The sequence below is a fragment of the Astyanax mexicanus genome, chromosome 10 (genome assembly GCF_023375975.1).
Source record: "Astyanax mexicanus isolate ESR-SI-001 chromosome 10, AstMex3_surface, whole genome shotgun sequence".
Taxonomy (NCBI): Eukaryota; Metazoa; Chordata; class Actinopteri; order Characiformes; family Acestrorhamphidae; genus Astyanax; species Astyanax mexicanus.
The window spans coordinates 16,395,970-16,417,051 of record NC_064417.1 but is presented as its reverse complement, the minus strand read 5'-3'; the positions used below and the strand labels follow the sequence as shown (position 1 = coordinate 16,417,051).

General features: G+C 41.7%; 1 protein-coding gene across 7 annotated transcripts in view; it reads right to left on the bottom strand.

The window, feature by feature from the left end:
• The window catches only part of elmo3 (engulfment and cell motility 3), a 394,497-nt gene that overhangs the window by 157,806 nt on the left and 215,609 nt on the right, over positions 1–21,082 (bottom strand). For all 7 annotated transcript variants that reach the window (XM_049484514.1, XM_049484516.1, XM_049484517.1 and 4 more), the window contains 2 exons: positions 14,559–14,599; positions 14,380–14,452 (listed from right to left, as the gene is read on the bottom strand). In XM_049484514.1, the coding sequence (XP_049340471.1) occupies positions 14,380–14,452; positions 14,559–14,599 (114 nt within the window). The remainder of the gene's footprint in view (positions 1–14,379; positions 14,453–14,558; positions 14,600–21,082) is intronic.

The following is a 21,082-nucleotide window of genomic DNA, read 5'->3' as shown; positions in this document are numbered from 1 at the left end:
CCACAGCACACGCTAGATACCAGTTCCTCACCACAATACACGCTAGATACCAGTTCCTCACCACAGCACACGCTAGATACCAGTTCCTCAGCACACGCTAGATACCAATTCCTCACCACAGCACACGCTAGATACCAGTTCCTCACAACAGCACACGCTAGACACCAGTTCCTCAAAAAAAGCACACGCTAGACACCAGTTCCTCACCACAGCACACGCTAGATACCAGTTCCTCACCACAGCACACGCTACATACCAGTTCCTCACCACAGCACACGCTACATACCAGTTCCTCACCACAGCAAACGCTAAATACCAGTTCCTCACCACAGCACACACTAGATACCATTTCTTAACCACAGCACACACTAGATACCATTTCATAACCACAGCACACACTAGATACCATTTCATGACCACAGCACACGCTAGATACCATTTCATGACCACAGCACACGCTAGATACCAGTTCCTCACCACAGCACACGCTAGATACCATTTCATGACCACAGCACATGCTAAATACCAGTTCCTGACGACAGCAAACACTAGATACCAGTTCCTCACCACAGCACACGCTAGATACCAGTTCCTCACCACAGCAAACGCTAAATACCAGTTCCTCACCAAAGCACACACTAGATACCATTTCATGACCACAGCACACGCTAAATACCAGTTCCTTACCACAGCACACGCTAGATACCAGTTCCTCACCACAGCACACGATAAATACCATTTCATGACCACAGCACACGCTAAATACCAGTTCCTCACGACAGCAAACACTAGATACCATTTCATGACCACAGCACACGCTAAATACCAGTTCCTCACGACAGCAAACACTAGATACCATTTCATGACCACAGCACACACTGCATACCAGTTCCTTACCACAGCACACCCTAGATACCAGTTCCTCACCACAGCACACGATAGATACCATTTCATGACCACAGCACACGCTAATTACCAGTTCCTCAAGACAGCAAACACTAGATACCAGTTCTTCACCACAGCACACGCTAGATACCAGTTCCTCCCCACACCACACACTTCATACCAGTTCCTCACCACAGCACACGCTATATACCTGTTCCTCACAACAGCAATCCCTAGATACCAGTTCCTCAAAAAAAGCCCACGCTAGACACCAGTTCCTCAAAAAAAAGCACACGCTAGATACCAGTTCCTCATCTCAGCACACGCTAGACACCAGTTCCTCACCACAGCACATGCTAGATACCAGTTCCTTACCACAGCACACGCTAGATACCAGTTCCTCAAAAAAAAGCACACGCTAGATACCAGTTCCTCATCTCAGCACACGCTAGACACCAGTTCCTCACCACAGCACATGCTAGATACCAGTTCCTTACCACAGCACACACTAGATACCAGTTCCTCACAACAGCACACGCTACATACCAGTTCCTCAACACAGCACATACTAGATACCAGATCCTCGCCACAGCACACACTACATACCAGTTCCTCACCACAGCACACGCTAAATACCAGTTCCTCACCACAGCACACACTTCATACCAGTTCTTCACCACAGCACACGCTAAATACCAGTTCCTCACCACAGCACACGCTAAATACCAGTTCCTCACCACAGCACACACTTCATACCAGTTCCTTACCACAGCACACGCTAAATACCAGTTCCTCACCACAGCACACACTACATACCAGTTCCTCACCACAGCACACACTAAATACCAGTTCCTCACCACAGCACACACTAAATACCAGTTCCTCACCACAGCACACACTAAATACCAGTTCCTCACCACAGCACACACTACATACCAGTTCCTCACCACAGCACACGCTAGATACCAGTTCCTCACCACAGCACACGCTAGATACCAGTTCCTCACCACAGCACACGCTAGATACCAGTTCCTCAGCACACGCTAGATACCAATTCCTCACCACAGCACACGCTAGATACCAGTTCCTCACAACAGCACACGCTAGACACCAGTTCCTCAAAAAAAGCACACGCTAGACACCAGTTCCTCACCACAGCACACGCTAGATACCAGTTCCTCACCACAGCACACACTTCATACCAGTTCCTCACCACAGCACGCGCTAGATACCAGTTCCTCACCACAGCACACGCTAGATACCAGTTCCTCACAACAGCACACGCTAGATACCAGTTCCTCACAACAGCACACGCTACATACCAGTTCCTCACCACAGCACACGCTAGATACCAGTTCCTCACCACAGCACACGCTAGATACCAGTTCCTTACCACAGCACACGCTAAATACCATTTCATGACCACAGCACACGCTAGATACCAGTTCCTAACCACAGCACACACTTCATACCAGTTCCTCACCACAGCACACGCTATATACCAGTTCCTCACAACAGCACACGCTAGACACCAGTTCCTCAAAAAAAGCACACGCTAGACACCAGTTCCTCACCAAAGCACACGCTAGATACCAGTTCCTCACCACAGCACACACTTCATACCAGTTCCTCACCACAGCACACGCTAGATACCAGTTCATCACCACAGCACACGCTAGATACCAGTTCCTCACAACAGCACATGCTAGATACCAGTTCCTCACCACAGCACACGCTAGATACCAGTTCCTCAGCACACGCTAGATACCAATTCCTCACCACAGCACACGCTAGAGACCAGTTCCTTACCACAGCACACGCTAGATATCAGTTCCTCACCACAGCACACGCTAGATACCAGTTCATGAACACAGCACACGCTAGATACCAGTTCCTCACCACAGCATATGCTAGATACCAGTTCCTCAGCACACGCTAGATACCAATTCCTCACCACAGCACACACTTCATACCAGTTCCTCACCACAGCACACGCTAAATACCAGTTCCTCACCACAGCACACACTTCATACCAGTTCCTCACCACAGCACACGCTAAATACCAGTTCCTCACCACAGCACATACTTCATACCAGTTCCTCACCACAGCACACGCTAGATACCAGTTCCTCACCACAGCACACGCTAGATACCAGTTCCTCACCACAGCACACGCTAGATACCAGTTCCTCAGCACACGCTAGATACCAATTCCTCACCACAGCACACGCTAGATACCAGTTCCTCAACACAGCACACGCTAGATATCAGTTCCTCACCACAGCACACGCTAGATACCAGTTCATGAACACAGCACACGCTAGATATCAGTTCCTCAGCACAGCACACGCTAGATACCAGTTCCTCAGCACACCCTAGATACCAATTCCTCACCACAGCACACGCTAGATACCAGTTCCTCAACACAGCACACGCTAGATACCAATTCCTCACCACAGCACACGCTAGATAACAGTTCCTCACCACAGCACACGCTAGATATCAGTTCCTCACCACAGCACACGCTAGATACCAGTTCATGAACACAGCACACGCTAGATATCAGTTCCTCAGCACAGCACACGCTAGATACCAGTTCCTCAGCACACGCTAGATACCAATTCCTCACCACAGCACACGCTAGATACCAGTTCCTCACCACAGCACACGCTAGATATCAGTTCATGAACACAGCACACGCTAAATACCAGTTCCTCACCACAGCACACGCTAAATACCAGTTCCTCACCACAGCACACACTTCATACCAGTTCCTCACCACAGCACACGCTAGATACCAGTTCCTCACCACAGCACATGCTAGATACCAGTTCCTCACCACAGCACACTCTAGATACCAGTTCCTCACCACAGCACACACTTCATAGCAGTTCCTCACCACAGCACACGCTAGATACCAATTCCTCACCACAGCACACGCTAGATACCAGTTCCTCAGCACATGCTAGATACCACTTCCTCACAACAGCACACGCTAGATACCAGTTCATGATCACAGCAGACGCTAAATACCAGTTCCTCACCACAGCACACACTAGATAACAGTTCATGACCACAGCACACGCTAGATACCAGTTCCTCACCACAGCACATGCTAAATACCAGTTCCTCACCACAGCACACGCTAGATACCAATTCCTCACCACAGCACACGCTAGATATCAGTTCCTCACCACAGCACACGCTAGATATCAGTTCATGAACACAGCACACGCTAAATACCAGTTCCTCACCACAGCACACGCTAAATACCAGTTCCTCACCACAGCACACACTTCATACCAGTTCCTCACCACTGCACACGCTAGATACCAGTTCCTCACCACAGCACACGCTAGATACCAGTTCCTCACCACAGCACACACTTCATAGCAGTTCCTCACCACAGCACACGCTAGATACCAATTCCTCACCACAGCACACGCTAGATACCAGTTCCTCACCACAGCACACGCTAGATACCAGTTCCTCACAACAGCACACGCTAGATACCAGTTCATGATCACAGCAGACGCTAAATACCAGTTCCTCACCACAGCAGACGCTAAATACCAGTTCCTCACCACAGCACACGCTAGATAACAGTTCATGACCACAGCACACGCTAGATATCAGTTCATGACCACAGCACATGCTAAATACCAGTTCCTCGTCTGAGCACACGCTAGATACCAGTTCCTCACCACAGCACATGCTAAATACCAGTTCCTCACCACAGCACACGCTAGATACCAGTTCCTCAGCACACGCTAGATACCAATTCCTCACCACAGCACACGCTAGAGACCAGTTCCTTACCACAGCACACGCTAGATATCAGTTCCTCACCACAGCACACGCTAGATACCAGTTCATAAACACAGCACACGCTAGATACCAGTTCCTCACCACAGCACATGCTAGATACCAGTTCCTCACCACAGCACACACTTCATACCAGTTCCTCACCACAGCACACGCTAAATACCAGTTCCTCACCACAGCACATACTTCATACTAGTTCCTCACCACAGCACACGCTAGATACCAGTTCCTCACCACAGCACACGCTAGATACCAGTTCCTCACCACAGCACACGCTAGATACCAGTTCCTCAGCACACGCTAGATACCAATTCCTCACCACAGCACACGCTAGATACCAGTTCCTCACCACAGCACACGCTAGATATCAGTTCCTCACCACAGCACACACTAGATACCAGTTCCTCAAAAAAAGCACACGCTAGACACCAGTTCCTCACCACAGCACACGCTAGATACCAGTTCCTCACCACAACACACGCTAGATATCAGTTCATGAACACAGCACACGCTAAATACCAGTTCCTCACCACAGCACACGCTAAATACCAGTTCCTCACCACAGCACACACTTCATACCAGTTCCTCACCACTGCACACGCTAGATACCAGTTCCTCACCACAGCACACACTAGATACCAGTTCCTCACCACAGCACACACTTCATAGCAGTTCCTCACCACAGCACACGCTAGATACCAATTCCTCACCACAGCACACGCTAGATACCAGTTCCTCACCACAGCACACGCTAGATACCAGTTCCTCACAACAGCACACGCTAGATACCAGTTCATGATCACAGCAGACGCTAAATACCAGTTCCTCACCACAGCAGACGCTAAATACCAGTTCCTCACCACAGCACACGCTAGATAACAGTTCATGACCACAGCACACGCTAGATATCAGTTCATGACCACAGCACATGCTAAATACCAGTTCCTCACCACAGCACACGCTAGATACCAGTTCCTCAGCACACGCTAGATACCAATTCCTCACCACAGCACACGCTAGAGACCAGTTCCTTACCACAGCACACGCTAGATATCAGTTCCTCACCACAGCACACGCTAGATACCAGTTCATGAACACAGCACACGCTAGATACCAGTTCCTCACCACAGCACATGCTAGATACCAGTTCCTCACCACAGCAAACACTTCATACCAGTTCCTCACCACAGCACACACTTCATACCAGTTCCTCACCACAGCACACGCTAAATACCAGTTCCTCACCACAGCACACGCTAGATACCAGTTCCTCACCACAGCACACGCTAGATACCAGTTCCTCACCACAGCACACGCTAGATACCAGTTCCTCAGCACACGCTAGATACCAATTCCTCACCACAGCACACGCTAGATACCAGTTCCTCACCACAGCACACGCTAGATATCAGTTCCTCACCACAGCACACGCTAGATATCAGTTCCTCAGCACAGCACACACTAGATACCAGTTCCTAAGCACACGCTAGATACCAATTCCTCACCACAGCACACGCTAGATACCAGTTCCTCACCACAGCACACGCTAAATACCAGTTCCTCACCACAGCACACGCTAGATACCAGTTCCTCACCACAGAACACGCTAGATACCAGTTCCTCACCACAGCACACGCTAGATACCAGTTCCTCACCACAGCACACACTTCATAGCACACGCTAGATACCAGTTCCTCACCACAGCACACGCTAGATACCAGTTCCTCACCACAGCACACACTTCATAGCAGTTCCTCACCACAGCACACGCTAGATACCAGTTCCTCACCACAGCACACGCTAGATACCAGTTCCTCACAACAGCACACGCTAGATACCAGTTCCTCAAAAAAAGCACACGCTAGATACCAGTTCCTCAACACAGCACACGCTAGATACCAGTTCCTCACCACAGCACACGCTAGATACCAGTTCCTCACCACAGCACACGCTTGATCAAATCAAATTAAGTCAAATCAAATTTATTTGTATAGCGCCTTTTACAACTGGTTTTGGCACAAAGCAGCTTTACAGAAACATGATTACAGGACAAAGAATCAGGCAAAAGATTAAACATAGAAAATACATAATACATAACCCCCATTAAGCGGAGGCAAGGAAAAACTCTCTCAGAGCTGGAGGAGGAAGAAACCTTGGGAGGACCAAGACTCACATTTAAGGGGGGGGGACCATCCTACCACTGGTCAAACGGCTTTTAAATTAATTTTAAAAAGTCTTTCATACATCCACACAGATTTTATATATTCAGGAGTATTGCAGCGCCACTAATGGCTTATCGAGTAAGATGGATGATGAGCAGCTGATCTTTGGTGGGTGATGGAGAAGAGCTGACTTCATAAACTTCCAGTCTGGCCAGTCAACTGGCCAATCAACCAGTATCGGGTCAGACAGGTGGGCAGTCAGTAATTTGGAGGAAGGCAGAGAGATGGAATTAGTTTTACTGGATTTATGTAAAACAGAGAATATAAAACATTATCAGAGTGTTGCGAATGACTCTGGTAGACCTAAATAAAACAGTCTAACTAAAGGGAGAGAGCCAGAAGGTAACAGACACGGAGGCTCCCTGAAACACTGGCATCCACCCACTCCACCGTCCACAAACCTGAGTGATCGTGTGCAGTGGGAGAACAGCAGCACCAGCATCTCAGTTTACCACAATTCCCTATGTCCATGAACCCCTGAATATGCAGCCTTATCTAAAGGGGAAAAAAAAACATTAATTACCAAAAGCTAAACTAAACAAGTAAGTTTTCAGTCTAGACTTTAAGATTGAGACTGTGTCTGAGTCCCGAACATATTCGGGGGGATTATTCCAGAGTTGGGGAGCTTTATAAGAGAAAGCTCTTCCTCCTGCAGAGCTCCTCTGAATGTTAGGAACTACTTAGAAACCAGCACCCTGAGATCTAAGTAATCGTGGTGGTTTATAATAGGAGATGAGGTCTCGCAAATACTCAGGAGCGAGCCTGTGTAGGGCTTTATATGTTAACAGGAGAATTTTATAGTCTATGCGGAATTTGACTGGAAGCCAGTGCAGTGCTGATAGGACTGGACTAATATGGTTAAATTTTCTAGTTTTATTAAGGACCCTGGCTGCAGCATTTTTAACTAACTAAAGTTTATTTAAGTTACTGCAGGAACATCTTGACAGTAGCGTATTACAATAATCTAGCCTTGAGGTAATGAAGGCATGTACTATTTTTCTGCTTCATGCAGTGATAGGGCATTTCTCAGCTTGGCAATATTACGGAGGTGTAGAAAAGCTTTTCTAATAACATTAGATATGTGTTTATCGAATGCTAGATCTGAATCTATAATAACTTCAAGATTTTTAGCTGCTGAACCAGGTGTGACGGAGAAGTCGGCCAGATTTAGCATTAAGTCTGATAATTTATTTCTAGCAGCTTTGGGGCCTATGAGGAGAACTTCTGTTTTATGACTATTTAATAGGAGGAAGTTGTGAGACATCCATGATTTTACATCTTCTACACAATCCTCGATTTTCTTTAATCTCTCACTGTCATCAGGTTTGGCTGATATGAAGAGCTGAGTGTCATCCGCATAACAATGAAAGCTCACATCATGTTTTCTAATAACTTTGCCCAGTGGGAGCATATATAATGTGAATAATAACGGTCCTAATATAGAGCCTTGTGGAATTCCATATCTCACCTTAGTATTACTGGAAGACATATCATTTATCCTCACAAACTGATAGCGATCAGTTAAGAATGATTTTAACCATGATAATGCAGTTCCAGTTACACCGACCATGTTCTCTAATCTTTCTAAAAGGATAGTATGATCTATTGTATCAAAGGCTGCGCTCAGATCGAGAAGTACGAGTAGGGAAACACAGCCTTGGTCGGCGGCTACAAGTAGATCGTTTGTTATTCTAACTAAAGCTGTCTCAGTGCTATGATAAGGGCTAAATCCAGATTGAAATTTTTTATAGATCTGGTTTCTTTGCAGGTAAGAGCAAAGCTGTTGGGCTACAGCTTTTTCTAATATCTTAGAAATAAACTGTAAGTTTGAAAAAGGTCTATGGTTAGACAGTACACTAGAATCAAGATTTGGTGGAGCGGCCAATAATATGCTTTTAATAAAGCGTTAAAATGTATTTATTTTTTTTCTGTCTCAAATTATTTCAGGTACTGGTGGGATATCAATGAGGGTAACTAGCGACTAGATTGATGGATTTTCTTACATTTGGAGGCATTTTGAAGGTAAGAGTGTGGGGGAAGCACTCAAGGGGGTTGGGTGTGTGTCACGAGTGTCCTGCAGCGAAACACAAGCAGATGAGAACTGCACACACACACTGTAACATGCTCTTTTGGCTCTAATTCAGGAACCGTACATCATACAGTAAAACGGGTCGCAGTTCCGTAATCCGGAGGGGCAGACTGTTCGAATGGTCACCAAGCAAGAATAAAGCAGAGATTCTAAGCTTAAAAGGGTATATTGGGTGTCTATATTGAACCTATAATTATTCATAAACACAGCCAGATATTAAATATTACAGGGCGTGTTAAGAGGTTAAGGAGAAGTTTCGTTAACAATAAAAATAGACACATTTTTAAATAAACAAATAAAATAGTATTAAAAAAAAGATGACATCACAGACTATTTCCTGGAGCCCGACCGGCCGAGGAAAGTGACGAGCTCATCCACGCGTTTAAAGATGTGCAGGTGGATTAATAGGTGCACGGCTTGCGGGGATCTGCCGCTAATTCTACTGCTTTGGGGCTGCATGACAATCAGTCTCCCAGCCTGCCAGTCAGACTACAGTGTCAGCATATAAATCAGGTGCGTTTTCCTACAGAACAAACCATTCAAACATGCGGATGAGCTCTCAGCACCCGATTAAAAAAATTACACAGTGTCTGTCTGGCTTAAAAGAATTAGATACAGCTATTAAATGAATAAATCAACATTCATTTAAAAGACCAGGGAGATGTTCTGTATGCTAACAAGCTAGGAGCTAAAAAGTTAATAAAAACTTTTAATAAAAACAGAAAAAATAGATATAAAATAGGAAAATAACCAACTAAACTAAGCTCAAAATGCTAAAAGAAATATAATCTAACGAATTCTAAAAGATCAAAACGAAATAGTGAATCCTCAAAGCAGTAGCTTAAAGACAAAATTATGAATCTTAATTCTAATAAACAAGGCATATTTCACCCTAAATGTTTATTTCCTGAAAGGACAAACAGCTAAATACTGAAAAGCAGAGATTCTAGGCTTTAAAATGGCATATTGGGTGTCCAAAATTATTCATAAACACAGCAAGATATTAACTATGACATATTTGTGGCCCGCCGGCGGGCCAGGGCATGTTAAGAGGTTAATGATGTGTACGCTAAGTCGACATTGCAAAAGGTGCGCAATAGCTGACAATTCAAGATTATTTCCATATCTCTGTTTACCGGCTGCAGCTGGAGTCTGTCCTCTGGAAAACAAGCTTGTTCATTTTGCACATTTGGCAGCTTCTTCTTTCACCTTCTTTCTTTTTTTTAATATGGCCTTTTCGGCTCCGCCTGGCCTCTTTTTACCCTCCATCACAGTCGACTGACGCTTCGTGCTATTCTATTGCTGTATTTAATTTTATCGCTTCAGAAAAGACCACTCGTGGTCGCAACCAACTCAAACATTTGGGAGAGGAGAATTCCCTCAGTTGGTCAGGGGCTGTGTTGTCAGACGAATAGAGAATGCATATGCAGTTAAACAGAAATGAATGCAAGAATAAGATTAGATAAGTGACGGGTAAATTATTTTTTTCCCAAACTCGAGCCGGCACATGGGGAATCCTCCCGAACCTCCCGATTAGCCATTCCGGGCCTGATACCAGTTCATGACCACAGCACACATTAGATACCATTGCATGACCACAGCACAGGCTAGATACCAGTTCATGACCACAGCACACGCTAGATACTACTTCATGACCAAAGCAGACGCTAGATACCAGTTCATGACTACAGCACACGCTAGATACCAGTTAATGACCACATCACATGCTAGACACCGGTTCATGACCACAGCACACGCTAGATACCAGGTCATGACAACAGCACATGCCAGATACAAGTTCATGACCACAGCACACGCTAGATACCAGTTCATGAACACAGCTCACGCTAGATAACAGATCCTTTCCACAGCACACGCTAGATAACAGATCCTTTCCACAGCACACGCTAGATACCAGTTCATGAACACAGCACATGTTATATACTAGTTCATGACCACAGCACATGCTAGATACCAGTTCAAGACCACAGCACATGCTAGACAACAGATCCTTTCCACAGCACACGCTAGACACCAGATCATGCAAACACTACATACCACGCTAGATAGTTCATGACCTGATATCTACCTAGCACACGCTAGGAACCAGTTAATGACCAAAGCACACGCTAGGAACCAGTTAATGACCAAAGCACACGCTAGATAGCAGTTCATGACCACAGCACACGCTAGACAGCAGTTCATGCACATGCTAGATACCAGTTCATGACTTGATATATACCTAGCACACGCTAGAAACCAGTTCATGACCACAGCACACGCTAAATACCACGCTAGATACCAGTTCATGACCTGGTATCTACCTAGCACACGCTAGAAACTAGTTCATGACCACAGCACACGCTAGATACAAGTTCCCCCTTTTGCTGACTGCACGTATGTACTGCTATAAAAGACTATGTCTGTACCCGAATAAACTCAGATTGTTAAGGACAGCAGCTTTTGTCTGTACTCTTCTTTATTCAATCTCCCTTTAAATTAGGGTGTGGCCGAGGAACCAGAAGAGGGCAGGGGATATTGAATCAAGGAAAGGGTGAAGGGCGACCAGCCAACTTTATACCCTTCAGTTACCTTTGGCTCCCTCCCTTTAGTTAGGCTGTTTTATTCAGATCTGCCGGAGTCGTTAGCCACACTCTGATAATGTAACATATTTGCTGTTCTCCATAAATCCAGTCAAAACTAATTAAATCTTTTTGCCTTCATCCGAGTTATTAATATACTGATGGAGGTTAGACAATTTAGGCTCTCCTCTCCACTGTCCGGCAGACTGATGGAAGTTTCTGGAAGTCAGGCTTCTCCATCACCCACCACAGTTCAGCTGCCCATCATCGACTTTTTACAACATGCCTGGACTAGTTGCTCACTCTCCACTACCAATTACATCCAAATGTACATAAACTCCAACTGCTTCCATTGCTGGTGTTGCTATTCACCTAAATATATTACACCTGTGTGGATGTATAATGACTTTTTTTTAATGAACTTATACGTTTTCTGACCACCACCAGGGGTTTTGTATTGTAAGTTAAATGTTTTACCTGATTTTCTGTCCTGTAAACACATTTTTGTAAAGCTGCTTTGTAACAACATCAGTTGTAAAAAGTGCTATAACAATTCATTTGATTTTGATTTGAGCTCTTCCCCAAATTGCACACCAACTCTTTAAAGGCTATTGCTGATTTTATCTACAATATTTGATGGGATCTAGGAAATACCTTCACATTGTGCATTGGCATATGTCCAGTAAAGAGTTCAAATGTTTTGAATGGCAATATTTAGGTGAAAATAGCTTTAATAAATTGTTTTTCTGTAACATCCGATCCGTCACATCTGAAATAATCTCCCAACGATTTGCTTGATTGACATGTTAAAAAGTGATTGTTTATTTGTTTATGATTGTGATTCTATTTGAAATGCCAGCCTTTAAACCTCAAATGTCTATTGTCCAAAACCTCTACTGATCAGCCAAATTTGCTTAATTAGCATTTGAGACAGAAAAGAAGAATGAAAACAGATTAAAAAAAGAGTTTGAAATAGGGTCTTAGGTGGTATCAAAGTCTCAAAAACGTTGTGTAAGTAACTGTAGGTTTAAATCATATCTCAGGTTGATTCTGCATTTTACAGAGTCCGTAAATAGACACTAGGAAAGCACGGTTTGACAAGGCAGCTCAACTTGACAGAACACCGTTCCAAGCGGGTGCCGTTCACACCGGATTTTATGATATAGAGCGGACTCTGGGGCTTCAACGTGGAGGGCCTGCCCAAGCACCGAATCACAAAGTCTGAGGTGAGAGTTAGAAGCCTTAGATTATTCCCGCTGTCATGGGGTTAGTGGCTTCATGGCTGGGTGAGGGTGAGGAGGGGTGGGGGTTATTCACGCTGCAGAAGTCTCTACTTGAACTCGCACCGGCATTGATAACATGTCTCGACATTAAGTGAAGTTTAAGGGTTAACTTTACCTAGAAATAAAATGCATTTCATTTTCTTTACATTTAAATATTTATATATAGATTGTGTTTTTGTCACCATAAAACCTCAAACATAGATGTATTTTATTGAGAATTGAAGTGATAGGCCAACACAAATTAGCACATAATTGTGAAGTCTTTTGGGCTATGCCTCTACCAGCTTTGCGCATCTAGAGACTGAGATTTTTGCCAGGCAGGTTGAATGAAGAGCATCTGTGAAAAGCAGTTTTTATGTTTTACCATAGAAGCTCAGTGGGATTTAGGTCAGGACTTTGACTGGGCCATTCTAAAACATGTATATTCTTTGATCTAAACCATTCTAGTGTAGCTCTGGCTGTATGTTCTGGTCATTGTTATGCTGGAATCTATTTAGCTCCATCCATCTTTTCATTAACGCTGACCAGCTTCCCTGTCCCTGGTAAAGAAAAGCATCCCCATAGTATGATACTGTGTTCAGGGTGATAAGCATTGTGACTTTGCTTAGGCCAAAATTTCACCTTTGGTATCTCCTAACTATCGCACCTTCTTCCACGTTCATGTATCCACTGTATGGCTTGCAAACTGTAAACATTTCAAATTTCTTTCTTTCAACAATGTTTTTTTTCTTGCCACTCTTCAAAAAAGGTCAAATTTGGTGAGTGCACAACTTTTAGTTGTGCTGTAAACAAATTCTCCCATCTGAGCTGTGGATTTCTGCAGCTCCTCCTCCTCTGACCAGTGCTGTCCTTGCTCGATCTGTCAGTTTGGGTGGATGGCAAAGTCTTGGTAGGTTTGCAACTGTAGAATACTTTTTCCATTTTTGGACGATGGATTAAATAGTGCTCATTAAGATGCTTAAAGCTCCCTTAAGCTTCTCCATAACTTTATCTCTAACCTGTCTGGTGAGTTTCATCTTCATGATGCTGTTTGTTCACTAACAAATCACAGAACAGATGTATTCTGTTCTGTACTGGATTTTATTTAGAAGCCTCAGAGTAAAGGGGGCTGAATACATCCGAAAGACATATTCAAAACCATATATTACTTTCATTCCACTTAAATGCTACTTTGTGTTGGTCTATTACTTAAAATCTTATTAATAAACACACACACACACACTTTGCATATATACAAACAGAGCCAAACAGATTACCACTGTTAACACAAACACACATACACTTGCAGACAGAAGGGTAATTAAGGAGACCAATGCTTATGCTAGGCACAGTGCACTGTTGTCACAGCCATTTCAAATCTGTAATCTGTAACAGCACCCAGGAAGTGATAAAAATGCAGAACGTACATATGATAAATGTACAAAAACAATGCCCTTTAAAAAAATTAAATACCCCCAATACACACACTTTCTTTGAAATAACAAATTACTTACAGATTCAGTAATGTAGGTCTGAACTCCATCTGCATACTGAAGAGCAAAGTTCTCAGGTCCAGAAAGATTCCACCTTTTAAAAAAATGTCACATTTTCAGTAGCAAAAACAGGTTGATGTTCATAATGAAAAACATAAAGAAGGATTCTCTCTCTAACATACAAACAAACTCCAACTTACTTGTCACACACTTCTTTGATAACAGCAGTAAGGGGCTTTTTCTGGAATGAAAGACGAAAGGAAAATATATTAAATCAGTCAAACCATTACCATTAAAAATGTTAATTTTAGTCCTTTCAGTGTTAGAATGAAATACCTGAAATCAGACCCTTTTAAAAGCCACCCTGCTAAATGAAAGTTCTGCAAAAATTAGGTGAATTGTATTGTATATTGTATAATTGAACATATATTTATTCATGTTTTTTATCCTAATAGCATTTACTATTAATAGTTACCTTTGAAATCATACTCTGAAGTAATTGTACACATAGCAAGAGCAAGAATATCTTCCACAGCAACATAAGAGGCTATATCATTTTGTACTTATAGATTATCTGACTGAAAAATGGCTTCAGTCTATTCCCAGCCAGACACAGACAAAGCCACAGACAAGGTTGGTATGCACTAACAGATAGATAAATACATCTTGTCTCGTTAAAGTACCCAGAAATTGACTGAAATCTAGAGCTTAGATTCTCTGCCCGAAGTAACCAATGTTATTATCGTTAACAAAACGAAAAACTGAAAGTAAAAAAATATTTTTTTGTTAACTGAAAGTGATAGAAACGGTAATTAAAAGAAAAAATACGGTAACTAACTGGAACTGAACTGTGTGTTTATAAAACTAACTGAAACAAACTAAAATTACACATAGAATACCCTTCGTTTTTTTCGTGTTAATTTATTTATAAATGCTGTTTCCACTCCAGCTGTTTTACAGCGGGCGTTGTTGTGCCGAAATCCTGCTCACAGAGGGGAGTCAGATTCTACGGAGAGTCGGATTTCAACTTGTGTAAAGCTGCAAAATAACGACTAAAAACACTGAGGAAGCTGCAGAATTCTGTATAGGGTTAGAATATGAGCGCAAGGGAGATAAAAGTATGTGTCCTGTAGTGAAACAGGATATACGTTATGTGAAATAACACCACACAGCTACAAGTCCTTATGAGAAGCAGCTGTGAGTACCTCATACATCAGAACACCCTAAGTGGGAGGTTGAACTGATCTCTCAGATAAGGTTCTTTCATGTAATGTGTGTTCTATTGGCTATTTTAAGCAGCAGTGTTACATATATTTTGCTCTTAAGGCTGCTAGCTTGTGGACTGTTACAGTTTTGTGGACAGTTGGTTGTTTGACAGTAACTGAATATTTTTAGTATGAAAAAAACTAAAACTAAATGCTAGAATTAATAATAAATAACTAAAACTAAGCACTAATAAAAAAATAAAAACAAATAAAAACTAGCAACCCCACATTTCAAATGAATAAAATTAACTAAATTGGCGGCAAAAAGTGAAAACAAAGTAAAATTAATCTATAATGAACATCTCAAAACTATTATAACCTTGTAAGTAACAAATCAAATTATTTCTAAAAAGCTGCACCAGTTAGAATGTTATAATCACACAGCTCTGGGGCTCCCGCACACATGAGCTCCTACACTTATTCGCATTTGACTTGCAGCGCTGTGTTAAGCTGTTCTTACACATTTTTATTAAATAATAGGTCTATGCTCTTTCAGTGCTGCAATGATAATTAACTTCATTCTGAACAGATTTCGCTCATTCAAACAGCCCAAAAACAGCCAGTTTGCGGGTCGGGCTCAGGCTCATAATGAAAGTTTATGGGGCAGGTCGAGTCTGGCTCCAGCTCATAATGACAGTTTATGGGGCGGGTTGGGTCAGGCTTGGGCAGAATGTGCACGGGCTCGGGGCGGGCTGGATTTTTTTTGCCTGATCTAAGCTCTACTGAAATCCTGTGACCCTCAATTTTAACAAGATTCCCAGTCCCTGCACTGACCACACAGCCCCACGGCATGATTGATCCTCCACCAAAGTGTTTGTCTTGAAATGCTGTGTTCTTTTTTCACCATGCATACTGCCCTCCAAAAAAAATTAATTTTAGTTCCATCAGTCCACAGCATCTTATTCCAAAATGAAGCTGGCTTGTCCAAATGTGCTTTAGCATAACGCTGTTTTGTGGTGTGTGCTCAAAAAAGGCTTCTTCTGCATTACTCGCCCATACAGCCGCTCCTTGTGTAAAGTGTGCTAAATAGTTGAACGATGCACAGTGACTTCTGCAGAAAGATGATGTAGGTGTTTGGAGCTGGTCTGTGGGTTGACTATGACTGTTCTCACCCTCCTTCTCCTCTGCTTATCTGAGATTTTTCTTGGCCTGCCACCAGAGATGCAAAGCCCTATTGTTTTTGGTCTGTTTATTATTATTATTATTATTATTATTATTATTATTATTATTATTATTATTATTATTATTAGGGCCCAAGCACCGAAGGTAACTAACTGGAACTGTATTGTGTGTTTATAAAACTAACTAAAAAGAACTGAAATTACTAAAAGAATACCCTAATTTTCATGTTTAATTTATTTATAAGCGCTGTTTTTACTCCCGGAGTTGTACAGCGGGCGTTGTTGTGCCGATTCTGTTTGCGAAGTGGATTCAGCAGGGAGTCGGATTCGACACAACAGCGGCACAACGCGGCACCTCGTGGTCCGTGGCGTTAGTTCTTGTTTAAAGCGCTCGCGCTAGCCGCAAAATACGACAGAAAACATTGAGAAACTTCAGAATTATGTATGGGATTAGAACATGAGCGCGAGGCAGATGAAAGAGAAACAGGAGATACAGTATGAGAGAACATTTACCTGTGAGTAGCTCATACACCAGAACACACAAATCTCTCTCTCTCTCTCTTTCTCTCGTTTCTTAGTTTGATCTCTCTGATAAGATGTGTGAAAACTAATAAAAACTAGCAAGCCCACTCTTTGACTTGCAGCACTGTGTTTAGCTGTTCTTAAAATTCATTTTAATTAAATAATAGTTCTATGCTTCTATGTTACAGTGTTAATTAACATAATTCTGATTATATTTCGCTCATTCAAACAGCCGGAAAACAGCCAACTGTGGGACCTTATATAGGCAGGTGTGTGCCTTTCCAAATCATGTCCAATCAACTGGATTTACCACAGGTGGATTCCATTTAAGCTGTAGAAACATCTCAAGGATGATCAGGGGAAACAGGATGCACCTGAGCTCAATTTTGAGCTTCATGGCGAAGACTGTGAATACTTACGTAAATGTGACTTCTTAGTTTTTTTATTTTTAATAAGTTTTCAGAACTCTCAAAAAAAACTTTTTTCCCATGGTCATAATAGGGTATTTTGTGAAGACAAGAGATTAATATAAAACAATATGGAATAAGGCTGTAACGTAACAAATTGTGAAAAAAGTGAAGCGCTGTGAATACTTTCCGGATTCACTGTACATGATAAATTGCAAAGGAATAGTCGATATCTTAAATGAGAATGAAATGACGGACAGTTGAATTGCTTGAGATGCCCCATCAAAACAGGAAGTGACTACATAGTGGTGTTGCTGGGTGTTTAAGGAGGTTACAATGGATGAAAACTCACAAAACTTTACAGGACTGCTTGAATTACGATGTCCTTTGATCTGAAATTGAAATTTCATATATATGTATTTCATATTTGACATTACAGGAATGCTCTTGAAAATTGTTAGATTGCATAAGACCTAAAAACACTTTACAAATATGGCAATGATTTTTTTCCGTGTAGCTAGAGGACTCTACAGCGCCCCCTTATTTGTTCGGTTAATGAATTAGCTTGTGGATCTGTCAAAATGTGTCTAACCTTCTCAAATTTTGGTAGGCATGTACATACTATGACCCTGCACATATTTCCCATTGGGTTGTACTAGCTCCACCCAAAAGGAAGTCGGCCATATTGGAATTTGTGAACTTTTTACACATTTTTCAAAAACTCATTTAAACTGCTCCTAAAGTCTTTGTTAGATTACCTCTAAATTAGCTGTGGATGAACATCAGACAGATTTGATGAAAAATAGTTGATTGCTAAAAAGGTGACGTAATGGCGGGCAATTGATTTACTAGAGACGCAACACTAAACCATACTGAAACCATGACACTGCCAGAACACAGATGATTCAAAATTTGACAGGCCTGTTTATCTGAGACTGTTCTTTGATCTAGAATTAAAATGTAAAATACATATGTTTTAACAGCTCTATAGTGCCACCTATACTTTAAATAAATATTTGACATGTTTGGCAGGAAAGAAAACTCTCGAAAAGTGCCACACTCAAAAAAACCTCAAAATTACTTTTATGCGCTGTTGTGCGAGGGCCCTACGTCCCCCTGTGACAGGGGGACCGTCAATGCCGGGGAAAATGTAAAATTCCATGGTTCATGGGCTTGGGCGTGGTTCAGGAGCTCTATATTTCGCCCCCAATTGTCGACAATGGTCGGGATAAAGTTTGTCCACTCTACACACTCATGCACATATTTGCAACTGGCTTGTATTAGCTCCGCCCAACAGGATGTTGGCCATATTGGAATTTGTGAAATATTTACATATTTTTCACTGACTTATTTAAACTGCTCCTTAAGTCTTTGTCAGATTACCTCTAGATCAGCTGTGGATGAACATCAGACATATTTGATGAAAATAAGTTAATCGCTAAAACAGTGATGTAATGTCGGGCCATTGATTGACTAGAGACGCAACACTAAACCAAAGTGAAACAATGACACGGTCAGAACACAGATAATTCAAAATTCATGAAACTTGGCAAAAATACAAGAGACATCTTTAGAAAAGTTTTTAGCAGGAAGAAGCTAGTAGTAAAGGTCAAATAACGAAAGCAGCTCCTGCCTGTCCAGCTCTTAACTGTCAAAGGAACATTCATCTTGAAAATCTTGAGTTTTATAAACATTTCTGAGTTACCTAATAAAAGTATTTTTATTTGCCAATTACAAAATTTGCCAATTTTGCCCATTTGCCAATTACAAAATAATTAAATTATCATGAAAATTCAAGTTTTCACTCAAATTTGCATACTGATGATGCATTCACTTAATAAATTTGGATACATTGCTCTCCCCTACACAAAAGTAGATGGTAGCACTTGTTTGTTAAAAAACAACTTTGTAAACATTCTTGTTGAAGTCTCCTGATCAGCAACATAACACATGAACACCTTTTGCCAAATTCTAACTTACTTAATGAATATTCTACAATCTTCAACAGATTTGTATATGTGGAACTAAGCACTGATCATGGTTAAAGGCCTCTGTCTCAAATTCTATTAGATCCTCTTACACAACACAAACCTTTGCTCTAATAGGCATTATTTTGCCAGTTGGTGCTTTAACCAGCAAATTGCTGTTTGTGTTAATATTTGTTATTATTTTTGTTCTAATTATTTATTTACATACTTTTTTGTTATCTGTATGTATATAGGTGGTTGACATATTTGGCAAAAAAAATGTTTTTTTTTTTTTTTTAAATCACAGAAATCACTGGGTTATATTCTACCAACTCTTATCTTTCCAAGTAAGTAATATAATACAGGAAATTGACAAATCCTGCACCTAACAGCTGGGGTTATGCATAGGGCTCAGTCAGGATCTACTACTCACTCAACTAACAACAATAGCCAAAACCACCACAATCTGATACTGGCTCAACAAGGATCCAGAAGCACAGCCTAACACTATGTTCATGGTCCATTGCCTCAACTGCCAAGTAACAGACCTACCGAAAAATAACCTATGAACAAACAGAATCCCTCCTTAATCTAAGCTCATTTCCTTAACCTATGGCAACAACACACTAACCACAGCACCCTACGTAAGCACAAATCACACACAATAAATGACATTATAAGTTGCGTGAGCAGAACACAGCAACCACTACCATCTGATACTGGCTCGACAAGGATCCAGAAGCATAGCGAACTATGTTCATGGTCCGTGCCTCAACTGCCAAGTACTCAGACGTCTGCAAAGACTCATGAGACAAATTGCTACAAGAACAGCAAGACCACACCAATCCCCTTCATACAAACCAAAAAAAATATATAAAAAAAAATACAAATATACATATATATATATATATATATATATATATATATATATATATATATATATATATATATATATATATATATATATATGGTCTTGTAGACTTTTTCTTGAATTTACATTTATTTACTAGTTTACAGTCTGAGTGACAAAATTGTTGAAAGGTGTGACATGGATATTATTGTGTATTAAATTAAAAATGGGTTTAATGTGATATTGATAAGTCAATTTATCAAGATTATTAATCACTGCTATATAAAAGTATAGCATTGTTCACACCATATGACATGGTGTCACGCCATACGATGAATCACACCACACAACAATCTGTATGCAAAAATCTGTATTAAACATTGTAACACATTTGGCTTCTACTTAAAGAAACAAACAGAAGAACCATGTGTTTATAATATATGCCTCTACTGGTTTTATGCTGAAACTGGATGTTCAGGTGTGCTACAGTGAACCGCAAATGGGTCAGACTGAACTTTTCCATTTGTGTTTAGGAGTAGCTGAGTATGAGTGTGAGTGAATCTGCATGAATGAGTGAGTGTTGCCGTATAAA